Source organism: Toxotes jaculatrix, chromosome 16 (genome assembly GCF_017976425.1).
Source record: "Toxotes jaculatrix isolate fToxJac2 chromosome 16, fToxJac2.pri, whole genome shotgun sequence".
NCBI classification, from domain to species: Eukaryota; Metazoa; Chordata; class Actinopteri; family Toxotidae; genus Toxotes; species Toxotes jaculatrix.
This window is the reverse complement of record NC_054409.1, coordinates 15,385,050-15,402,828: the sequence shown is the minus strand read 5'-3', so window position 1 is coordinate 15,402,828 and position 17,779 is coordinate 15,385,050. Positions and strand designations below refer to the sequence as shown.

Sequence of the window (17,779 nt, the reverse complement as noted above, 5' to 3'; positions counted from 1 at the left end):
CGTGTTCCCCCACCTGACTTAAAAGTGTCTTTAGTAAAATAAAAGATTGGGCTCTACTGGAGGGATGGAACCCCACTCTACCAAAAGATATCCCCTCATTTGATGTTTTGACGATGGTGGTGAAGAGTGCTGTCTAAAATGTTTAGCCTTAAATGGCTATACGGTTATAATAATCACCTTGTTCCACAGTGTGACACTAAGTAAACAAGGGAGGAGGTAAAACTTTTTTTTAATATGTGGCAGTTTTACTCCTAGAGAGATATGTATCAAATTCTGTATCAAACTCCATGTTTTTATGGTTACACTGTAGATGAGCGACCAAAGTTCCATCGTAAGCTGGTTAAGTCTTTCAAACATTAAACTATCCTGTCAAATGAAAATGTTTTGTGCATCATTTTATGCACATTTACACAAAATTCAGCCAGACGTAAGTGGTGTGTCTGGACAGTTGGGGAAAGCATTATATAATTCATTGTGCAACAACCCATTCAGAGGGCCCAACCTGTCCTGGTTGGGCCCAGGGGGCCTTAGGAGAAAATTCTGTGCAAGCGAAAATGAGAGAAGAGCATCAAGGCACTGGTGGAGAAAAGGCAGCACGATTCAATGAGTTGAGAGTTATGCTGCCAGGCTACATTTAATGATAGAGGTAATGCCCCAGATACACGAAAGCGGAAAATGGCAAATCCGGTCTATTTTAAAACTAATTTTGGATACAGCTAAGCTGGGGGTGAAAACCACCTTACAGCATTATGAGGAGCTGAGATTTACCAAAGCCAGGACCAACGAAGGGGTTTGAACACTGTGTTCGTTTTCTTCCCTGTGGGAGGCAGCAAAGCTCCACCCAGCACTACGGTCTGTCGGAAATGGGAAGTAGAAGAAGACGCCGAGCTGCTTGCTAATGTTGCTAACTAACACGGAAGTAGCTCAGCGTGCTAATCGGTAGCAATACATTTATATAAAAAAGGCACCATTGGTTGCTTTGAAAGGTAATAACACATTTTTTAATTTAAGTGTTTACTGCGTGTATTTCCCATTTCCTGGCATCTTCGATCGCGAGAAATATTGGTGCATTTTAGCCGAAACAGACGCTCGTTAGCACGACTAGCTGACCTTTCATTAACAAAGAGACTTAAGTGATATCGTAATGGCTGGAGTGCATAGCATGTTGTTAAGCCGGCGTTCACTTTTAATACGCAAATATCAACCTGAACCGTCTGATTAAATTGTTTTCTGTTGCATGGTGGTTTGCCAAAGATGTACGTTGCAGAAACCACTTGTAATACAAACAATGCATTGTAAATACCCGAAGGTGACTAACGTTATCTGGGCAGCTGCGGGCTAGTTTTAGCCGTGGGCTACGGTAAAAGTTGAATTCTTGACAATCACCTTCGTTCGGTGCCTTAAAACAAATATGAAAACAAATGTGTTAACAGGAGCTAGTGTTCCTATTCGACTTATCAACCTGTTAATATCAGTGTACAGCTGAGAGGTAGCAAACAGGTTTGATCGGTTTACCAACTGATTAATACGCGAGTTTCAGCATCCCGGAAACAGCTTGAAGTCAAGAAAAAAATATTTTAACGTTGTGCAAGAGAAATGTCTTTGAATGTTAGTGAAATGCCATTGTGCGTTCAGCACGATTATTATTTTTTTAAAAATCAGATCAGTGTCTGTCTATATTATTGATGTTTACTCAAAATAAATACATGATAGTTTTTGGAGAGCCATCAAAAAATGTTGATTTTTTTCCTCCTCTCTTTACTTTGGCACTCTCTTACTCACACACATGCAGATGGAATCAACGTGTATCTAAGCAGGTGTATCACTCCAGGTTTATTTTCAAGTAGATTTTCTCCACACGATGCTTCTAATTTAAGTATAATACTGTAACTATTTTAAATTTGTTGGACATTCATTACCCTGTGTTTTAAAGTTTTCAGGCTTGGATCCGAGGTCCTGTGCCAATTGTCTTGAACTCATCATTTACTACTATGATGGCTGCATCCCTGCTGTAGAGTTGTGTTTTTTGTCTAAATTAAGAAATTGGAGGCGGATGGACTAAGTTTTGGATTGGGACTAGGATAGGATAAGGACCACTTCCACAGCTATTTGTGAAAACACGAAGTGATCTTAAAGTCTGCAGGTGCCTCCATTCTGTGTCAGCAGTGCCACTCTAATCAACCACCATGTCAGATGGCCGGATCTATGTGGGGAATCTTCCCGTGGATGTGCAGGAGAGAGACATTGAGGATCTCTTCTACAAATATGGAAAAATCCGTGATATTGAACTGAAGAACAATAGAGGCACTATCCCTTTTGCCTTCGTCCGATTTGAAGACCCACGGTGAGTTTTTGGGATGGTCTTTGCCAAGTCGAATCACATTCCCCTTGCTGGATTCCAGTGACTGCCAGCAGGGAATGGATGGAGACGGCATTTCCAGGTCAATGTCCTCTAGTGAAACAGACGTACTTTGATAAGGAGTTCTTTGCTCTCTTCTCTTAGGGATGCAGATGATGCTGTCTATGGAAGGAATGGATATGGATATGGAGACTCCAAGCTGCGTGTAGAGTACCCTCGATCTTCTGGTGCTAAATTTGGTTCTATGGGAGGTGGTGGAGGAGGACCTAGGGGAAGGTTTGGACCCCCATCTCGAAGATCTGAATTCCGCGTCATAGTGACTGGTAGGTGGACGTCGTGAGTCATAGCCAGTTAATATTTATCTCTCTGTCACTGCAACCTGGAAGTCAAGGGGACTGGTAGAAAGGTGGACGCAAGAGTCATAGGCAGATATGTTTCTCTCTCTCACGGTGGATTGGAGGACAAGGGGCCTAGTAGAGGACGTCATGAGTCGTAGGCAGATATATTTCTCTCTTTCTCATGGCGGATTGGAGGACAAGGGGACTAGTAGAGGACATCATGAGTCATAGGCAAATATGTTTCTCTCTCTCGTGGTGGATTGGAGGACAAGGGGACTAGTAGAGGACATCATGAGTCGTAGGCAGATATGTTTCTCTCTCATGGAGGACTGGAGGTCAAAGGGACTGAGTGGATGAGGTCAAGTCAGCTCCTTAAGTCGTGAAAAACAAAACGGTAGACTGAAACCGGTCATGTTGGCTGCAACAGCTAGAACAAACATCTCAAACAACAACTATAGAGACTGGTAGGTGTCATTTTGTCATTGTATATCATGAATTATTTGTTGTGTTCTACATTTATCTCATGATTATAGAACCATGTTTACACAAGCTCTTAAAACTGGACTGCTTATCTAAGACAAACCCCATAAAGTCTTATATACTGTAGTTGCCTGACCATCATGCTAGAGTAGATTTCTGTAAGTACAACACAATGGGGTTCTTTATAAATATTACATTAAAAATATGGAAAAACCCAAGCTGTTCCCACTTATACATCTATTTGCATCTAGCTTTTAAATTTAAGTTGCTGTTAAGTGGCTTCATAAAATTAAAAGGTGTTGTTTGCCTCAAAAGATAAGACTTGTCCTTGCAGGTTTAAAATGCCTAGCAAGGAAGTAAATTTCGTCCCCGTTGCACTTCTCTTTTTCTCCTTTCAGGGTTACCACCATCTGGGAGCTGGCAGGATCTGAAGGATCATATGCGTGAGGCAGGAGACGTTTGTTTTGCAGATGTGCAGCGAGACGGAGAGGGTGTGGTGGAATTTCTCCGTAGAGAGGATATGGAATATGCTCTGCGCAGACTGGATCGGACTGAGTTCCGTTCACATCAAGTGAGTGACAGTGGTGATGAAATTTAATTGTCCTTAACCCTTTAAATGGTTAAAGAAACAATGTCATGTCTTTTTTCCCCCCCCTTTTGTAGGGCGAGACTTCTTACATCCGTGTCTTTGAGGAAAGGGGTACTCCCAACTGGGGTCGGTCACGTTCTCGCTCCAGATCCAGAGGCCGCTATTCACCTCCCTACCATAACAGAGGATCTCCCCCTCCGCGCTACCAGTCGCCTCCACGCCACGCTATGTCGCGGCATAGTCCACCCCCCAGAAGGCACCCTCCACAGCACCATAGCCCACCTCCACGTCATTATCGGTAGAAAGGCCCATCATTTATAGAGGAATTGGGGAAAATGTTTTGTAATTTTACTTTTAATTTTATTTTTTTTTAACCCCAGGCCTCCTCGTAGGATACATCATTGTTACTTCTTGCTACATACATTCCATGGTCAGGATTCTCTGAACACCCTGCTACTTCCCACAGCCTTAAAAATGTTTTTTCGTTGTTTTTTGAAACACTTGTGTGTTATCTGGAAGCTGGATTGATGTTTTTCTTTTTTTCTCTCCCTTTGTGAGGTAACCATTGATCATGTATATCATTGGAGGTTTCTTTTATAAAGAAATCCGCGGTTGTGATGTCAAACTTTGACAGGAACCACTACAAAGGCGTAATGTTATATTGTCCAAAACTAATTACACAGTTCTGCAGCTATCAGACAAAAGGTCATACTGCTTTTGAAACTCTTGACAAAATTTTCCTTTTTGTGTGTCGCAGCTTTAAGTATGAAGTTTTTGCCAATTTAAGAACCTGTGAAGCTAATGAGTATCCTCCTCTTATTCAGAACATGTCAAGTTAGTGAGCCTTTTAGACTAGTGTCACGTTGACTGTGAGCCTCACCTGTCAGATTATTTTTTTAAATCATGTGAACCTCTGACCGAGGTGGCCTGTAGGTGGACTATAATTTGTATGCACCTCTAATGTTTTTTTGTTTTTTTTTTCTTTACCAATAAAATGCAAACTTTTACTGTGATTGTTTCATTCCTTCTCTTAAAACTTTTTTTCAGTAGATAATTACTATGTCCATCATAGCAAAATTTACAAAAGGTTGAAGCAGATAGTTAACTGGTGTGTTGACCCTGATGCTAAATGTCTCAGGCTACATCTCTTGGGACCTACCTTTTAAAGTTAGACAGAAAAATTTTAACCAAATCAATGAACCGCATACTACTCAGTTTGCCAAATGGCCTTTAAAGGTTCTAACCAATGGTATGTAGCCTATTCAGTCTTGATGTATGATAATGTGGTTTAAGTGTGGGTTATATATGAATATGAAGCGTTTTCTGCCAAGAGTGGATGGGAAACTTAAGTGCTTCAAGCTTTGACTTCAAATTTGCCTAGAAAAATCAACTAACATGTCCACATTAGTTACTTATAATGTCAAATATTTTTAAAAAGCAACATTTTCTGGAAGAATGCACAATGCACATGGGATGCAAAATATAATATTTTTAATACACAATAAATTAATTATACCAGGTGACCATTTGAGAAGACAGAAAAAAATAAAAATAGATTTATTTCCAATGGCATACTTTTATCTTTCTGTTCATTATAATCAGATAAAGCCCATGTACTGTACAGACATTGTATTGCATTTAATAAATATGTTCTAGCTTAGTTTTTTTGTACAATAAGTCAGTTTCTTTTTAACACATTGTATACAGTAAATCTTCAGACAACAAACACAGCAATTCACAAACAGCAATACTCAGGCATGTTTTTGAAGATCATATGGAGACACATTAGCTGTGATATCAAAGCGCTGGAATTTAAGCCACAGTGAACCAAACATGGGTGTGTTTTGGCTAATTTGCAACTGTGAGTGGCACCAACAAGACATATTTTCTGACACTCTCTGTATGTGTCTACTGATGTAGATAGTTGTTTTTATATGCTGAGATTTTGAAATATCCACCTCTGAAATTTCTGCCAAACAGATCCTGGGATTTCATTGGTAATGCTCTCTACCAAAAGATGAGCCTCAATATAAAGACTCATTGCCATTAAATGTTGTAATAAATGTTCAACATTTGAAATTCCACTCACCTCCGCTGTATTAGGTTGGGGGCAGAAGATTCAGTGGTGTATATCTCAAAACTTACACACATAAAAGACAGATTATATCCATGGCTACATACCACTGAATAGCTATCACTGAACAGACCCTTTAAATGAAATTAAAATTGTTATTAAAATTAAATAAATTTAATTTCAGCTTCAGCAAGATCACATTTTCCAAGCTTATGACAGTGTTATGACAAGTTATGACAGTCTGAGGAGCATGGTATACAGTGAAACAAACAGAAACTCACAAGTGTGGAGTTGTACTGATGCGTTCACTCAAGCTAAGAGGTGGATAGTAGTAAATCTGGTTACTGTCTGGCCAAGAAGTGAGCCCTCCAAGGAAATGGATGGCACCAGATCCAATTGAGCAGGCTGAGCACAACTTGACTGCCCTTTCAAATAAATAAATGAAAGAGGCAAAGTCATCAGGGTGCAGGGGACACTTTCTGGGTGGAAACTAGCTTTCCAAGACAAAATGTAACAGAGGAAGGTGTATGAGAAATAGCCAAAGTGGACCTGTGAATGTGATACAGGTATCAGCTACATATATGGAAATACTGAGGTAATAGTGAAGACAAATGCACAGTTTGTCTGAGTAATATCAACAATAACTGTGAATGTTGTTGCCAACTGACCAGTGGGTTAAAGACAAGGTGACCTAGATCTGCAGGGAAAGGCAGAAAAGAATAAAAGTCTTCAGGGGGAGAAGTGAAAGAGGGAAGTGCAGAGCGCAAAAGAAGAAGGCTGCCTTCACCAGAAACCCCTTTTGGTATGCCACCAGCTCAAAATGAACCATCACAGCAGCTCTCATAATGCCTCGAGGAAACAGAGCCTTTTAGAACTGATCTGTCTTGATGTTGTGAGAACTGACAGCTGACATCTTCTTCAGCCTGAGCAGCATCTTGTTAGTCAAGGGAAGAAAAATGTACTTAACATCTGCATTAACCATTTGACTGAGTTCCAGAGAAGCACTGGTCTGCACAGAAATAAACACGAGGATAGTTAGCAAAGGATGAAATCAAGCAGGCTGACTCACAGCTTAATCAATGCATAGAGGAGGACCAAAATAGAAGCAGCACACAGTATGAGAACTTGGGAAACAGAGGAAATGGTGATACTGTACATGCAAACTATGTGCAATCATGCTGGACTGCTCAGAGTTTACAGGTTCCGTCAGGATATCCTGCTAACTTGTGTGCATAAGAGGCAAACACAGAAATAGGGCTATCAAGCCTCAGAAAGGCCAGCAAGTGGTCCTCAGAGTGGCTGTTGAGAAGCAAACCAGTGACCACACATGCTACTCGGACAACAACCTAGAACTAACCAACCGCAGCTTGGTCGGGAGTACCTCTAATGTTTACAAAACCTAATCATCTCACAACGGCAGATATTATTACTGAAAATATATTCAAGTGTATCACAAGATGTTTCACCATGGCAGCTACAATTTCAGCAAAAATAAAAATAATACTGAAAATATATTTGAGTGTATGTATAACTTAACAAAGTGAACCTTTTTTAGAATAACAATACAGTAAAGAATTTGGTTGCTGTATCCCTGAAAAAATAGCTAAGTTAAGGCAAAAGAAATAACATCCTGAAGCAGTTTCAACAAGGGTACATTCACTAGGTGAACAATAACACTTTAAAAATAAATTTACTGGCAATACTTGCATCTCTGGTATATAGAAAGGGGCAAGTGGAGACAAGTAGTTATATTATCTTGGGATAATGAGAAGTTTTGATGGCCAATTATCCTTTCCAGCACTTACCAATCACTGCATTTCATTTTCATTGATTCCTTTCCTCTTGAATACATGACTGTTACGTGACTGTGTCAGTATCTTGAAACAATTTAGCGCAAAGGTTCGTTGTTTAATTTAAACAGCAGCGTTGTGCATCACTTGTTTTCGATGAGAGTCTGCACTTTGTGGACCAAGTCTCGAGCCATCATCAGAACCTGGGGGACGTTATGTCGCTCTGCCATTTCTAAGAAGACAGTTTTAAAATCATTGTTACTTACAAGAGGTAGGTGCTTCAACAGATTATTAAAATTGTATATTAATCTAGTTTAATTCTTTGTTGTTGAAAAACAACAAAGAGTTATTTTTCAGTGCTACTTCCACTATACTGTAGCATTTGTATTTGTCTTATCTTACCATTGAAGAACTTGATGATGTCTGTGAAGTCCATGTTATTTTCTAGGATGATGTCTCTATACATCTCCACAAGTGCCAGAGCAATGAAGAGCACAAAGTGCTCGGAGGAGGTGTGCTTGGCTGCCCAGATGGTTTCCCACACGGAGAACACATCATCATACACCATTTCTGTTCGGAAAAACAGCAATAAATCAGATTACATGCAGTATCCTTTTATGCTAAATGCTAAGCTCACTTCAAAGAGTGATTAAAGCAAGAATCATGATGCCTGTGTTTCGCATCACCTCTTTTAAAGTCCAGAAGAAACCAGCGATAGCAGAAGTAGAAGTGAGTATAGTCTCCATTCTGCTGCATCAGTTCAAACAACTCAGAGTCCAGGATCTGTAAGTATAAAAACAAAATGCCATCATTAGCCTACACCTTGTTTGAATGCGGATGCATGCCTCTCTGCACATTCATGCACATACCTGGATAAGAGAACGCATATTGGCAAAGTGGGAGTCCATGGCACCTCCATGAGGAAAATTCTGGTTCATCCTCTTCATCAGTTCTGTGAAGCAGCTAAATGCCATGACCTCTGGGAAGCACACACACAACATACACTTTTAACAAGTTGTTTATTTAGCCATTTATTTACACTTCTGCAAAGCTGATAACTGATAGAGTTTGCGCTGAAAAAAGTTTCACTCACCATCGTCCAGAATAACCAGTAGGGGAGCCAGCAGATCACACATGCCCTGGACATAACCTGTATCCAGATGCTGCCACACGTAACTACGAAGATAACCAGATTTTTAGATCAGTCTTTATATATCTCACCTTTTGGGTGGAGATAAACCTCCGAAATATTTGGCATGACACACATTTACCTGCACATGATGTTACGCAGCTTCTCCAGGTTCTCAGGAGTGAAGTACCAGTATGTTCTGTCACAACGCCTAACATCTTTGTCAATGCGATGTAAGTTGATCAAGTACATGTCCAGTGTTTCTTGCTACAAAATAATAGTGAACTGAGTTAGTATATAAGTATGATTAAAAGAAGAAGTATGTGTGTTTTCATGCGTCATGCTTACAGAATAAGTTTGTTCTTCTGAGGATTCATCATGCTTGGTGTCTCCTCCCACCTCTGCAGACTCTGGTTCAGTTAGCACATTCTCCATCTCAGGCTCCTCTTCAGAAAGGCCGGGGTCAGTGCCCTCAGGACTGGTGTTACAAGCTGTGTCCAGATGGTGATCTAGGACAAGGCTTTCGGATGCCATTTTCTCTCTCTGTGCGAAAGAGATGGGCGGTGCAGAAAGACCTGCCAAAGGCCTGGCCTTAATATCCTCAGAGGTCACACATGTTATCCCTGCAGGAATGTCCTCCATTTCCAGTGCAGAAGGAGAGTCATCTGAATCTGCTGTGTCTGGAGACTGCCGAGAGTGTGAAGATAATGAAAGGCTCCCCCTTGATGCTGACTGAAGAGCATTCAGCACTTGTCTAACTGGTGAATTTGAACCAGGTTTGTCAAATGGAATTTCTGTAGCTTTGTCCTTTTTGGTTTCGGCCAAGTTACAAACTGTTGCTTCGGCTTCCTTTCTTTCTGGAGAGGTTTTGATCATTTGTGACAGCTGTTTTTCAGAGGGTGGTTCAGGCTTTTCAGAAATCTCTGACTTTTTTTCAATTTGATGACTTGTATCTATTTCTGGTTTAGGTGGGCATAATGGCTGCACTTCCAGATCTTTGCTCTTGTGTGCCTGAAAAATCAAGGTCTGCCCAAGTAGAGGTGCTTGGAAATATTCATTATGAATCTCTGTTTCCAGCTTTAGAACATTAGTGTTCTCTGGAGCAGCTCTTAAATTTGTATTTGCGTCTACTGCTTTTAAATCTTCAGATTGTTCAGCAGCTGTTATATCTTTTACTTCTACTTCAGGTTTTTCTTCAGGTTTCGATGTCTCTTTTGACTTACTGATTCCAGTGTCCTCAGCTACCTCACTTGAAACCGCCTCCATCCGTTCCATCTCTGAAATCTTGTCCTTGTCGACTGAGTCCATAAAATCCGTCTCTTCTGGCTGTGATCCAGTTGTAATCTTCTCATTTAAGACTTCTGATGCTTCAGCTGATGACTGAGATGTTGTAGATCCCACAGCAGACTCAGTTTCAAGAGGCCTGTTTTCTGAACCTGAACGTTGATTTGACAGATCTGGAGAGGAGGGGGTGAAGGGGTCCTTCACTGGACTACTGTGCTGTACTTCTCCCTCCTCAGGCCTGGGCTCAGACTCAATCTGATCCACTGCCTCAACTGATCCAAATACCTGGCGACCAAAGGAAAGTGGCGAACATGCAATACATTTTAGATCAAAGAGCACTAAGACGACTAATGTTGAAGGATTACTCCAATTGTTTTGCATGTGCTAAACCATAGGTTACAAATCACATATACTCTACATTACATTTTCATACAATAAGTTCCAATCATCCAGGCAGTGATTTCATTACCAGATGAAAATCACTTTGAGATTTGAAACATGCACAGGATGGAGTATGTAATCCATCACAATGAACATTTGGTCACAGTTTTGAATTTTCATCTAGCACCTTTATGGGGTCAAAAATTTCAGTTTGTTCAATACTGACTCTTTACCTACTCCAAGCAAGTTTCCTTCGATCAATTTTCATATCAAAAGTAACAGAGGCCAATGGAGATATAATAACTGCTGTGGTGATGTTCATGCTTATGAAAAACTACCTGTGCGCTACTGCTGGAATCACTCTGTGAGGTGGCATTCTGTTGATCTGAGCTGCTACTTAAAGACGACTGGAGAGGACAAAGCATCACACAAGAGACAAACAGCAGAACTGTCAGCCAACTTACTTAGAAATTTGATCGTAATACTACAAAATGTTCCCTTTCATTCATTGTATTCATTGTGATAATGGTTACACAAAGCAGCACAGTTTTATTCTAAAACATCAAACTTGCATCTGTACTGATGGTGGAGTCCCGCTGCACTGGTCCTCTTTCCACACTGGCTCCAGATGAACATCTGGCAAGGGCCTCAGCATGCTTCTCTCTCTCCCTCTGACGGACGATGGCCTCACAACCTTGCCAATCCTTCATAGTCTGCTCATACATGATCCGCATCTTCTCATCAATCTGAAACAAATACTTTGTGTAAACAAAAACTGTGACTGTGTATTCTAAGTTAGGCTGTATACATGTATCTTACACACTACAGTACTTTGACAGTCTGACAGGATGCAGAAATACCTCCAGCCTGGATTTCTCAGTCATGGTGAACTGGTAGTGTCCCAACAGGAAGGGCCAGACCTCTTTGCGTAGTGAAGGGGCCACACCACCAAAATACACAAGCCTGTGGATCTCCTTTTCCTCATAGGCCTGATAAAAAGAAGTTTATTGTTTATTAATTCACACTGAAATCACACACTGAATAAGGATAATTTCCCATTCCAACGAATTATAACAAAAATATATTTTATGGCCTGTTCCTGTGATTCTTACAGAGCTGTCTTTGAGGAATCTGCTCCAGACCTCCACAGAGAGACCGCTTTGGGCATCACAGGGCACATCAGGGTCAACTATAGTGGTGTTCACCAGAGCAGAAAGGTGGGTACGAACTGTTGACAGATGACGGCAGTATGCAAGCCCTGGAGAGGAAAGATCATATCGCTATAAGCCACTGTTTCACCAAGAACAATCAATTTGAATGAAATTATTTCAAAATTAATCAAAGTTAACTCTGAAATGTTGTTCTGCTCACATCCATAGAAAGCACGCGAGATTATCTGGTATTTCATGGTGTCACAAAGGAGCTTTAAGGGAGCCCTGGTAGAGTGGGAAAATGGCAAACTCAGTCAAGTGGAACAACCCGAATATAAATTTGAGCCTGTCTCTGGGAAATAATTACCTTTCTTGATTACAGCCATTAGGCAGAGAGCCATCCGAAGAGCCATTTTGTGAGCAGGAAGAGCACGAGGACTTTCTGGGGGTTGGTTGCCACATGTTCACACCCTGGTCCATCAGCTCTAGAGCCACTGAACAGCATAGTATCTCTTATTGTTACCATTGCTACCATCAGCTTTATAAGCAAGTAAAAATAGATGAAATTTCAATAAATTTGGACATAAAAGTGCATGTCTGAAAATAAAGAGAAAATTAAAAAAACATGGAAAAAACAAACCAAGTGAGAGGACGGAGAAGGAGACATGGCAGACAAATTACTTTATGTCCATGCAAACTCTCCTGTTTGTTGACAAGACTATTATGTGAAATGGACACACAGGAACTAAATAGGCAGGAAAAAGATATATATATATATACCTAGGGAAAATAGATTTATCTAAACTGAAGCTGTAATTTGTAAATCAGTATTAAGAGTGTAATTTGATCATAGATTAGATTAGCTCAGGGAGGTAGAGAATGAAGATTAAAGACACTTACTGAACTCCACCTGATTACCAGGAAACAGGATCCGAAACACATAATCGGTTGCTTCATCATCTTCCTTGTCTGATACAGAATCACATGACCCGTGTGGACTCCTCTTTCGTAATTTTGGGAAAACCTTTCCCTGTGAATGGAAAGGCCGCAGTAGCTTTGGCAAGGATAGCTAACTCTCAAAAGTAGAAGATTTGTTACAATAGATCGTAGCTGTAGGTAAATACAGCATCATTGCATCAGTTATTGAAAATAAAAGGTTACGGAAGTATTTCATTATCCACTGTTCGTGCTGACCTTTCCTCTCTGATTCCAGAGCGGCGGGTCCAGCTGTCCATGAGGCAGCAGGCCAGTCTCCAGGCAGGTGAGAAACTGGAGTAGGTGGCCTCCTTTGGGGAAATGTAGAGGAGGTCTCTGGATCCCATCCTGGCTCACCAAAACTACTGTCCCACCACTATTCACTGGAGAGATTAACACAGTGGGGTAGAAGATAAATAACTCTTCAAATTCTTGCTTTGGGTACAGTAATATAAAGGAGGCATTACTGTACCTTGCTGATGGCAGTGGAGATACACAATCTCTTCCAAACGAATAGTCATAGCATAATCCCAATAAACACTGAAAGAAATATGAGTGAACAGGAGCCATTGAGTCAACTGTATAAAAACAAGAGCTTACTTTTGTTAGGTTTGGTTCTAACTAACAGTCTAGCTAACCTTTTCTCAGAATCTAGCTCCCCCACATTGCCATTCATCAGCTGATTGGGCGTCCATTTCAGTGTCATAAGATCTGCAGTTTGGTGCAGAGAAAGGTAGCCTGGGATGGCCTCCATGTCATCTCTCTGCAGGCATAAAAAATCGCAACATGTCTGATTGCAGTTCTGTTTACATAACTTGAGTATAAATCAGTTGCACGGATGCACCAAGTAACCCTGTGTTAATATTCAAATACTACATTTGTATTATTATTCCATTAAATAGGAAAGAAAACCACATACCGGCTGCACCAGGACATTGTTCTTCCCAAACAGAAGCGTGGCTCTGGAGTTTTGGTGGAGTGATTCAACATATTCCCTCACCCACATGAGAGGGCGATCATCCATGCTACCACTGGACTGCCTCTTCTGGATCTGATACAGGTTAAGATGACACCAGAAGAATTACATGTCTCATTTTACATACAGTCATTTATAGCTGATTGTTTCAATGAAATCAATTAAGTAATCAAAATCAATTAAGTTAATCAATTAAGTCTGTCTAACCAGTGCAGGTCGTCTGGAGGGAGAATCCTGCCGACAGTGGCCGCTATGGATGCGATGTCGCTGTACAAGCTCGTCAGCAGATGGGTCTGTCCAGAAATGGTCTGCAGTCTTAACTTTGGTGTACTCCAAAGCACAAGGGCCAACTGCAAAACAAGGTTAATCAGTTTAAAGCGATACAGATATTTTCAAGTCCTAAATCATTGATTGTGTAAGCGGAAAGTTAGTATAGTAAGGCAAAGTAAAGAGTTTAGTTGTTATCGTGTAGTCATACCATGTGCAGATTAGTGAGGTTTATAAATACCCAATAGAGATGCAAGAATTGGTCCATCCACAGGATCCATCAGCATAGCTTCTTTCTCATAGAAGGCACTGCAGGAAACAATATTGAGAAAATTTTGAAAATTGTAGGATTTCAAAACTGTACCTCACTTCCTTTGCAAATCATAGCTGTTGTGGAGAAATGTGACGTGGAAAATAACCATGTAATATGGGAACGATGGTACTGAAAGGAGGACATAATGTTCTAAAGCCAGAGACATATAAATACATTAAATGATATATAACAGTACCTGCTATTCTCTACCAAGTACAGGACAATTTTGTCCAAGAGCTTCTCCATCAGCGCAGTTCGAATCCACAGGTGTTTCAGTGCCTGAGGAGGGAGGTTGGCCAACTTAGCCTGCCGACTGCGGTCGTTACTCAGAGAAGAATTGTTCTGTTTGCTGAAAAACAGAAAAGAACCCTAACAGATTAGATGTCTGTTTATAGGTTGTTAGAATGGAACAGGCATATAGGATAGCAAGGCATTAGGCTGCAATGTGGCTCATAAAGGTTGAAAACAAAGGGAAAAGATGTACAAAGCTAAAAGAGAAAGAATGCATTTATCATTCTATGCCACTGGCTTCTCATGGGCAGAATTCAAGATTTCACCTGTTTTCAATAAGCTGTTCCAGCTCCTGGACCTTGTGGCAGAGTTCCTCAGCAGGCGAAAAGCTTTTTGCCACCTTCATAAAAAGCGCTGCAACCTTGTTACTGCACAGCAGACCTGCAATACGGCGCTTCAGTCCATGAAGCACACAGGCCTCCACTACAGCTATACATGCACACACAATCACACAGAGTATTAGTCAATATTTGGCTTAGATTTTTTTTTTTTTCAAATCAATTTCATTTACTTCTTTGAGGTGCAATGTTTTTATGTGGCATTATTTTAATTTTTTTGTTTTGTTTTTATCTCATAAGCACAATATAATTTCCTCTTTGAGAAATCTCAAGCCTTCATAGTTTTTACACCTTAACAGGTGAAAGTCAGGCACAGGTGGCACAAGAAGAAATAGACTCAAATCTGCCCAACACTGTCTACTGTTGCTAGGATATGAGCGATGTGAATCACACGCCTCACTCCTGGTTAGTATCAACACCTTTAAAGGGTGTTAGTCTACTTTAATACATATCCATCCTATCCACCTTATTAAATATAAATAGGCATGACTAATAACATTATGAAAATAAATCTTTATGGTTTGCATTGTTTGAACAGACTGACCATTTTACACCGTGAGGACAGAGTCGTAGGAGGTGACAGGGCTTGACACAAAGTCATGTCAACCATCATTCTGTTCTGTGTGCGGCTGTGACCAATACTGTGACATATGCTATTTAATACAACATGTCCTGAGCTCTCTGACAAACAGTTGAACTATTTTAGGCAAAAAAAAAACCCCATTTTTCTACAATGCACAAAACAATTCTCAAAATCTCTCTCATTTACTTTTACATTACAGCTGACAGACAAGGCATTTCCCCTAAGGTTTGGAACAATCTGACCAAGAAAGATGGCTTAGTACATTGCAATCACAACAACAACAACAACAAAGAACATTTACCACAGAAAGATATGATATGGCTGCTGTCAGCATGCACAAATTTCCTCGTTACTGCCTCCTCCATAATTTGTTTCACCTAAGAGAGAAAGGTACACAGTGAGACAACACTTAATCTGTCTGACACAGTTACATAAGGTGACAAAACAAGATGCATGAGAGTAAGCAATTTGGAAACATGTTATAAGAGGCAATGATGAAGTAGGAAGACAAAATCCTTTTTCTGGATTTTAAACAATCAAAGCAGCAGAGGCATAAATACTCCCTATAACTAGCAAACTAATCTTGATGTAAAAAGTCCCTGTCTTTTATATCAATAAACAACTTGAAATGTCTTCTTTGTGGAAAAAATAGACATCTATGTCAAGATGAGATGAAAATTAAAAACAAAACCCATAATTTCAATTCTATGCTGGGTTTCAAACCTACATCTCACAACTAAGCCCCTCCTTGTTGCAGGATCTGGTACCAGAGACATGGATGTTTGAGAGGCAATGAGTCACAGGTGAGGGGGAGCATGGAAACGACGAGCCTGGAAGTACCCGGCTTTCTCAGCAATGAATAAAACATCCTGTTTTCTCTCCCTGGGGAGTCATGGAGTCACTGAGCAGTTTGGAAGGGTCTGCTGTGTGCTCTCTTTAATTTCTAGGTAGATTAATATCCAAATGGCTCATAATTCAATAATAAATCGCCCAGCTTGGGTAAGACTTTTTGAATTTAATGGTTGCTAGAGCACATACTGAGATGACAAATGAAACAGATGCCAAGGTCACAGCTTGAAGTTCTGGATAATAAGATGGTGTGTTACAGAAATCTCACTTTAACCATGATTTCCTCAGAGAGAGTGAGACTGATGGAGAGACTAGTCCAGTATATGGAAAAAAAAAAACATGTTTGCATGGATTGAAGCAAATGAATCTGTAAAAGGCTTCTTAAATTTGTGCCCACCCCCCCTCCCAATTATAAAATCACCATCAGTATTATCGTCATCACCACCATCATCGTCATCACCATCACCATCTTACGCCAGCAGTGGAAAACAGACCGGTGCAGCTTGTAATTTCACTGGCATCTTAATTGCATCCAAAGAAACAGTTTTTTTTTAATGATAAACAGGCCTGTGGCGTATTCGTGGCTCAAGCCCGATGAACGATGTCCACACACACGCACAGACACACACAGGAACACACACGCACGTAGGATACACACGGCCACTGTCTAAGCTCACAGCGCTCAGCAAACATAAACTGTGATGAGCGAGAAAGAAATCAAATGCAGCGAACCTCTTTCTTCACATTGCGCAGCAATTTCTGTCGCGTCTCGGCCTCTGTCACGGGAGAAAACATAACCAATATGCTGATCAGATGCTATATCGGAAATTAATAGCGATAGGCTCACGACAGGAAAATAATAACCGTACCTCCCATCGCTCCAGGCAGGGTGTAGCAGCTGACACACACGGCTTTTCTTTTTGGGTGACTGTCTTGAAAGCAATGTAGACAACACTGGCTGGAAGAAGGTAGAGGGGCTCCGAGATGTACGATGTGTTCTTAGCGACTAAATTAAACCTATCTGCTACCTCTCAGCGAACCAACACCCCTTTAAAGTCACAGTAGCCTATACATTAAGCCATACAACGCCAAGACCTGCACTCGCTCTGACACAGACACACGGACAATAATAAAACACGTTTCTGAATCACAGTATGCCAGGTGTGTCTTGTGCCATAAAATAAACATTAAAAAAAAGTTTCTTTGTCACATTTTCCTTAAAATGTTCTGAGTCTGAATATTTTATCCCACAGGTGGAACACATGTAAAACCTAAAGAGCCACAGGTTATATTAATTAGGGCTTAATTAATTACCAAACACCCCACAGTGTGGTTCTCACCATGTGCACTGCATTTAGTTGTTAAAGGTCTCATCCTATCTTTTTTTCTAACAAACTGTTTGCAACAGTCTTCTTCTTCTTTCATTCAAGTACACCGTGTAGTATAGTAACATAGTTGTGTATATAGTGTAGTATAAACCTTTAAATGTTTTATCTTTTTAATTATTATTTAACTTACTGTAAGCTTTGTGCAACCTGTACATTAAAACATATTGCAATATAATACATTTTCTTCAATGTCAGTTGAGAGGTAGTTAATGGATAACATAACC

The 17,779-nt window shown here is 40.4% G+C and overlaps 2 protein-coding genes across 5 annotated transcripts; one reads left to right on the top strand and one right to left on the bottom strand.

Moving 5' to 3' along the window:
• The first annotated feature begins 858 nt into the window (after positions 1-858).
• Positions 859-4,779, top strand: srsf9 (serine and arginine rich splicing factor 9). Of its 4 annotated transcripts, none has more exons than XM_041059457.1 (5): positions 859-986; positions 2,167-2,344; positions 2,504-2,682; positions 3,576-3,748; positions 3,841-4,779. In XM_041059457.1, the coding sequence occupies exons 2-5, from the start codon at positions 2,187-2,189 to the stop codon at positions 4,066-4,068; spliced, it is 738 nt and encodes a 245-aa protein (XP_040915391.1). In that variant the 5' UTR covers positions 859-986; positions 2,167-2,186; the 3' UTR covers positions 4,069-4,779. The 4 variants fall into 4 exon arrangements, with proteins under 4 accessions (XP_040915391.1, XP_040915389.1, XP_040915387.1 ...); XM_041059455.1 differs by having other exon boundaries at positions 871-986; positions 2,144-2,344; XM_041059453.1 differs by having other exon boundaries at positions 878-986; positions 1,934-2,344.
• A 512-nt stretch (positions 4,780-5,291) lies between these two features.
• Positions 5,292-16,962, bottom strand: LOC121195435 (small G protein signaling modulator 1-like). The gene is made up of 24 exons (XM_041058899.1): positions 16,900-16,962; positions 15,620-15,695; positions 14,664-14,826; positions 14,303-14,455; positions 14,035-14,102; positions 13,734-13,876; positions 13,470-13,601; positions 13,189-13,313; positions 13,023-13,090; positions 12,770-12,933; positions 12,476-12,605; positions 11,943-12,069; positions 11,796-11,860; positions 11,537-11,682; positions 11,285-11,413; positions 10,997-11,170; positions 10,763-10,831; positions 9,108-10,328; positions 8,902-9,026; positions 8,724-8,806; positions 8,500-8,609; positions 8,317-8,413; positions 8,033-8,200; positions 5,292-7,862 (listed from the first exon to the last, which is right to left on the bottom strand). The coding sequence occupies exons 1-24, from the start codon at positions 16,960-16,962 to the stop codon at positions 7,774-7,776; spliced, it is 3,888 nt and encodes a 1,295-aa protein (XP_040914833.1). The 3' UTR covers positions 5,292-7,773.
• Between the last annotated feature and the right edge of the window lie 817 nt (positions 16,963-17,779).